Source organism: Juglans microcarpa x Juglans regia, chromosome 4S (genome assembly GCF_004785595.1).
Source record: "Juglans microcarpa x Juglans regia isolate MS1-56 chromosome 4S, Jm3101_v1.0, whole genome shotgun sequence".
Taxonomy (NCBI): domain Eukaryota; kingdom Viridiplantae; phylum Streptophyta; class Magnoliopsida; order Fagales; family Juglandaceae; genus Juglans; species Juglans microcarpa x Juglans regia.
In genome coordinates this window covers 10171683-10179007 of record NC_054601.1, presented here as the reverse complement: position 1 = coordinate 10179007, position 7325 = coordinate 10171683, and the positions used below count along the sequence as shown (strand labels likewise).

Sequence of the window (7325 nt, the reverse complement as noted above, 5' to 3'; positions counted from 1 at the left end):
ACCACACTAAGAGTGAAATTATAGGTCAGATCTAGAAGATCCGATGCCACTGTTCCCAAGGCTACTGCACGTGGCGGCATTAGGCTCTCCAAGGCATGGTGGCACACGCGTGTAACATAAAAAATAGAACGTACTAAATGTAAATACTAACAAATAATAATCTTCTTGTTAATTTTAGATGTTGTGCATATTTAGAGGTATACGATGATAGCGAATCTACGGCAGTCGTAACGTTCAGATAAACAGCAGAACAGATCATCAATTGCACCACAATGAATCTCTTAAAACATGAAAACGAGGTAAGATATGTATTTATAAATCTATTTTAGAAATTTTATACATTACTTATTTATATGTTTCCATCATAACAGGATCGACTTCCATATTTTTAAAATATAGCAGGTCAAATTTCAACTAAAGAATGGATGATCTTGTTGGACGCACAGATAAATGAATATAGCCAATTGTGCCAAAACAAGCTGAATGTACTATTTGTTGATGCCGTTCTCGAGACAATAAGTTGAATATTTTAAATATCTCATTTCAAATTTATCGCTCTTGTAATATATATTTTAAAAATATATGTACATAGTTATGACTTAGTTCTTGTAAATGATTGTATTATACTTATAAATATTATGCAGATCGTGTATATAATGTGTTATAAACAGGAAATTTTTTTAAAAATATAGACAAATTTCTGTCCATTTATAGTTAAAAATTTGAAACATAATAAAATTGGTCAACTGATCGCACATTACCCTTACTTATATATATATATATATATATATATATATATATATATATATATATATTAAAAGAAATATGTTCGGGAGCTCATTTACTTTATAATCAAAATTGATCCAATAACTTTTTTTGTTTGTTGATGACGTGGCGGCAGTGAGTTTACATTACCACAATCATTTAATAAATATGAATTGTTAAATTGGAGGCTCCAAACCAAAGTTTTAAATTTCGTACTGTACCGGTTGGTACGGTCGAAATTTTTCGTTTCGGCCGTCCGGCCGGTACAGGTACTATACCTGTTCCGTACCGGCCGATACCCGTCATACCGGCCGATATTTCAGCCTGTGTTTTTTTTTTTTTTTTTTTCATTTTTTCAAACTACAAACTTATTTTTTAACCCTCAATTCAGACTAGACTATTTATAATTTATATATATATGTATTTGTATATAATTTATTTATATATAGACTATTATTTTTAGAATATAATTTTTATATATATTTATATATATAATTTATTTATAAATCGACTATCCCGAAACGTTATCCCGAAACGCTATCTCGAAACGGTACCGATATCGAAATATTTCGTTCCAGTGCCTTAACCGGTACGCTGTCCGGTACGGTATTCAAAACATTGCTCCAAACACTACAAAAAATAAAATAAAAATAAACTCGGGATGATATTCTGGCACAGAAAATAGCTTGATTTTAAAAGATCCATATATTAAATAATAATGATCTAGCCCAAGCCCAATAAAAAGGACCTATTTAGTGAATCCAAGACAAAAGTCCACAATCAACTGGAGAAGGCCTGAGCTTACCAAATGCATTCTCAGTAAGATTGCAGAAGGATCACTTCTCGTTCTCCTGATCAAAAGACCCAAATTGCCCCGGGTCAGACATTGCACAAATTGGAACCTTGATGATCTGGATGCCCAAAAGAGCAAATACTTTGATCGAAAAAATAATATTAGTGTTACACTATAAAAACAAAATTCATAAATATATAAATTTATAACTTGACATGACTTCGTCCTTTATAATATAAATAGTTTTATAATATAATATATTATGTCAAACCACATATATTTGTGAGTTTATTTTATCAAATTTATATGTAGTCAAAGCATTTCTTTTAAAATAAAAACCTCCTTAGAAGGACAAATCAATAATCGTAATCCTCCAACCCATTGATCATCCATCATAAGATGGCGCGATAATATTCCTTAAAAGAATTCTAAATAAAATCTTTTCACTATATAATTTCATCTAATTAATATGTGATTTATTATTATTTTTATTTCTAAATACTTAAATATGTGTATGTTTAAATAGAATGACAAAAATAAAAAAATTACATATTAATTAAATAAAAATACTATTTGGTGGAAGAATTCCTCGTAACCTTTAAATAGTCTCCTCGCTTCGAAAAAAAAAAAAGGCACTCGAATGTAAATGCAAGGGACCCACATACTCATAGGGCTCGTTTGTTTTTAGAAATGAGATGAGTTGAGATTAAAGTTAAAAAGTTGAATAAAATATTGTTAGAATATATTTTTTAATATTATTTTTATTTTGAGATTTGAAAAAGTTGAATTGTTTATTTTATTTTGTATGTAGATTAAAAAAATTATAATGATGAGATGAGGTGAGATGAAATGAAATATTTTCTGAAAACAAACGATCGCACGCTCTCGTACTATTTTGAACTTTTTCTTACGGTTGCCATGAGTTCAGGAGAATCAATATCATTATCCAAATCTAGCTAGCTAGGATGCACACGATCATGTTCTCTTTTCTTCGTTTTTAGTTTAAAACACCATCTTGTTTGTTATATAAAGAAATTCCTAGTCTCCTCGCACTTATTGAGTGCTCGAACGAGGAAAGGAATTTCCTCCGAAATTTTATATGCCCAAGTTCCCCATATTCTATTTTACAGGAAATTTCACGTACGCCGCCATGCAGAATGCTTTCAGGGGTTAAATATATATTTGATAAATTGAATTTTCAAAATGAAATATGACACGAAAGTATTTATATATTAAATTAAGAATGCGTTGACATTGATTACAATATTAAAGAATTATGTATCAAAGAATATACTTACACAATTGATTAACGTATATATATAAGTGCTGTCGACATATCGATCGGTCAATAAATTATAAAATTGTAAGGCAAGAAAAAGTGCGAATGTTCACAGGGCTTGCATCCATTTAGAGCAAGTGTATATAGAACAGGCTGTTTGCACCATGGATAGCAATATTAGAATATTCGCTGCCAGAAAGGTAAGACATGGCCACCAAGAAACGATATAATTCTTCATGTTTAGGTTCATGCTCACTTTCCAACTCTTCGAATAGTAAGTATTCGCGCCTTCAATGGCCTTGTCAAGAACTGGAACTTTCGTTACCCTCACAGATTTCGTCATCCCATTCCAAAGTGTTGCCACTTCTACATCACTTTTGAGACGGTTCAAGATGATCCCTGCGTTACGAAGAATCCTCACATCCTCCTCTGTATCAATTATTCCATTCATCAACTCTGTATAACGTGTAAAAGCCATCACCTCAGGGGTAATACATGCCTCGTAGGCCACGAGGTTCCTTAGCACCACCTCGGAGTTATCATCTAAGTGAATAACTGGAAGGTAAAATGAGCCAGAAGACTTGTCAAATTTTATGCTTCTCAATCCACCCTTTGCTGGACGAAATTTTACACCAATTTTATGAAGCTCAGTCACACTTGGGATTGCAATCTCTTCGATTAAAGGACTTTCGTCTTTCCCGTCGTCAAGACTAGATGGGATTTCCAAATTCTCAGCCACGTTCTCTGCAGTCGATATTAGATAGGTTATAGCAGTAGCACTCTTGCTTCCTCGATTTGCAAAAGTCGAGATTATTGTGAATGGTATTGTGAGTATGAGTGTGACTACTTTCGACTTGAAAATTCTGCTAAGAAGGAGGAGCGGGGTAAAATAAATATACCATAGCGATTTCAAGATTAATTTCCAGGCTTTTCTAGACCAACCAATCTCTTTATCATCTTCTGGCTTTTCCTGCTCACAATCAGTTGAAAGTTGCAAGGTTGGTGCAATTACCATGTAGTATAGAAGATCTAGCAAATGGGCTCTCGCGAAACATTCTTCCCTGAAATTTTGTTGATCATTAACGTACTTGATGGGTGATAGATCTTTGCAAAAACCCAACAACATATCGGCTAATACTTCGTCACGATCTTCGTAATAATAAAATGCGTGGTGGACTTCTTTAAGCAAAAAGAGAGGGATCTGATTTTCCAGCATGATGATATCCCTGAGTATTGCATGGTCATGTGTGGTTTTCTTCCTAGCGTAGTCGATCAACTGGGCCATTTTAGAAGATATTCGCAAAAGTGAGCCTCGGTTTGTTATGGAAGAATAGGTTTGGAGGCACTCCAATATGAAGGCAGCATCAATGGCAAATATCCATGCGAGTGTTTCTGGGTCAAACACCAAGAATCGATGGTAGCAAGCTCGAATGATGCAATCACTTTCCGCAATGCGGTTCACCAATTCACGAAATTTGATTTCTTTGATGTGCTTTTGCACTCTCATAGCTGAAGCAAGCTTGGAGTGCTCCATTTCCAAGAGTTCAAGCCGCTGGTGGTGGTATGGGCCGAGGGCTACAAGCTGTGGCGTGTATGTTTCTGGTTTGATAGACATTAGGGTTTTGGGTACGCTGAAAATGCTAGTGGGAACTGTTTCATCGTCCTCTTCGAGGGCTTCTTCTAGGGCTCTACTTATATGTATGACCCATTCATGGTCATGGGTAACTTTTGGTGGTTCCATTGCTTTTCACGCGTAGGATATGTTCTCCTTTGGAAAATGGAGAGGGTGAAGGCTTGGAGTAATCTGCTTTCAAGATTGCGAGGAAAGAGACACACCCTTTGGCCTTTTATAAAGGATTGGAGAGTTTTAAGAGTACAAGTTAAGAATTAATTTATGCATATCGTTTTGTACTGATCATATCAAGCTACCAGCTGTGGCTCAGTACTCTTTTTCCACAATACTAATAGTCAATCGCTGGAACAAATCAAACATGGTGAATCGGTGATCCTTATCTTATACGTTGATCTAGACAAGATGACCGCCATATTTATTTCAAAGTCAACCTCAATATCCAAGCCTCTGTTAATTTCCGAGTTACGAAGATCTTGTATGCGACTGCATAATAAAAATTCTATTCCTTATTTTTACACATTATATATTATATTTTTTTTTCTCTTACAAAATATATGGTATATAGATAATGAGTAAAAGAATTTAATAAGTTTAAGAAAAATAAAACTAAAAAATAATTAAAAAAAACTTTTTTAAAAAAATAATATGTGATGTATGAAAATGATAAATAACAAAACTCACTACATAATAATTGCCTACTGCCTATTTTGTGCAATATATGAGAGGTGGGTTTCAAATGCACATTTTTTTATTTGGAGAATCGGTGACGCTATTAGGCGCTCTTGAATATATATATATATATATATATATATAGATATATATATATATGCTCCATGTAGGATTTTACTTTTGTGTTTATTTTCCTACAACATTTTGTTAATTATAAGAAAAATTACTTGAATTAGGATAGCTTGACAGGTCGTGTGCACTAAAACCTTGATAGTCTAATTAGTACAAACTGGTATTTCATGTCTTTGAAGACAGGAGTTCGAGTCAGAATATAAATTAAAACCACTTATGATAGTAAAACTTAATTTTTGGGCTATGAGATGGGCTTTGGACCAGCTAGATATTTTGAGGGTGCACACTGTACTGACTGGCTCGCCGCCTCTCCTTTTCTTAAGGAAATAAGAAAAAACCGTGTTTATCATAATTAGCTAGGTCGCGTTCATGCAAGTTTTCGTTTTGGCAATTAGCTGCATGTAATTTCCTCGTTACCATAATTATTTCCTCGTATGTACGTGCATGTAAGAGGAATGGGGGAAGGGTTATATCGTTATCTGGTGGGTAACGTGGGTTTATAGATGTATATATAATACGAATGGTCCTAGGTTACCGTGTTGGAACATATCATTTGTATATGGTACACATGCATGCATTCACGAAGGCCATGCATCTTATTATATTACGCACGCACGCACAGTAAACCATCTTCAGTCAAATTATGAAAAAATAGACTCGTGATTTTAGAATAGATATCTTTAAATTCAAAATCAGTCCCTCGGGCTCGAAATTGACCTAGATGATCGAATATGATCATTTGTTACACCTCAAGATATAAATGCACGTGTCATACAATTCTTGATCGCGTCATTGTATAAAGTACTTGTGATTTTGTGTATTTACCAGAACTTGAGCAACTGATCAAATAATATATATATATATATTTTTTTTATATACAACCTTCCATTAGAAAACATTATCTTTTGCGTTTAATATTAAGCCAATTGAATCAATCAATTTTCCAGCCCCCATGAGATATTCCAAGTCTACTTATTTTGAAAATGACAACCTTACGTACGTACACCATTACAAGAAATATCGTGTTTTCTCAAGAATGAGATTGGTGGAAAAAAAAAAAAAAAAAAACATCTTTTTTGTGAGAAAAACGTTGTTCTCACAAATTTCTGTTTGTGGGATATATATAAGTTGTCGCAAAAAGTATTATATCCCATAAAAACTCTAACTCGTGAAAAATACATGTGTTTATCCACGGTACATTCTGCGGCAAGAGCCTTCCACCACTCGTGGCATGCAAAAGCCAATTTAATTTCTTTACATCCACACATTTCAGAGGGCTGATAATGACCTGAAAAAATAGTACAAACATTAAAAATAGTCTATTTTTATTACAAGTAATCGATATCATCGTAAATAATCATTACAAATAATCCGTTGCAAATTTATATTTTTTCTTCCTCTTCAAGCTAGCTATATATAATATAGGTGTTTTGGGAGGAGGAGACATACTAATTACCCCATGCACTTATTAGATTTATATAAATGGTTAATGAAAGGTCAGAGAGCCTTCGGCTCAGGTGCATGTAGCGATTGAAAGAAGACTAATTTATATAATAAGACTAAGAAATAAAAATAATGGAAAATAAAAAATAAAAATCATCCCACATCAAATAGTTGCTGCAGCCTAGGAGTCAGCTTTTGCACGGAAACAATATGCCAATGGGCAAAATTATAAAATCTAAGCCTAAGAAAAAAAAAAATAACAAAATTATAATTGGAGCTGCAAGATTAATATTAAATATTTTACTCAATCCATTGTGTTGGAGGCAAAATCAAAATAAAGCACATGATATGAATATTTCCAATAATGCATACGGATATATATATATATATATATATATTAGTAAGCGTTTGCCCAGTTGACCAATTTTGTTATGCTTCAAATTTTTAACTATAAATGGACAGAAATTTGTCTATATTTTTAGATTTTTTTTCCTGTTTACAACACATTATACACAAGATTTGCATAATATTTATAACTATAATATAACGATTTACAAGAACCAAGTCACAACTATATATGTATAGATATTTTTAAAGTATATATTACAAGA

At 33.0% G+C, this 7325-nt stretch overlaps 1 protein-coding gene across 1 annotated transcript; it reads right to left on the bottom strand.

Annotated features, from left to right (window-relative positions):
- Positions 1-1601: 1601 nt before the first annotated feature.
- LOC121262021 (putative UPF0481 protein At3g02645) lies at positions 1602-4578 on the bottom strand. Its single transcript, XM_041164460.1, has 2 exons — positions 3094-4578; positions 1602-1676 (listed from the first exon to the last, which is right to left on the bottom strand). The coding sequence occupies exons 1-2, from the start codon at positions 4576-4578 to the stop codon at positions 1602-1604; spliced, it is 1560 nt and encodes a 519-aa protein (XP_041020394.1).
- Positions 4579-7325: the final 2747 nt, after the last annotated feature.

Excerpts from the sequence above, each read along its gene's own strand:
- LOC121262021 (XM_041164460.1), bottom strand. The coding sequence starts at position 4,578 with ATGGAACCACCAAAAGTTACCCATGACCATGAATGGGTCATACATATA. Across the intron at positions 1,677-3,093 it reads ACTATTCGAAGAGTTGGAAA|ATCATCAAGGTTCCAATTTG; the intron begins GTGAGCATGAAC and ends TTGGGCATCCAG.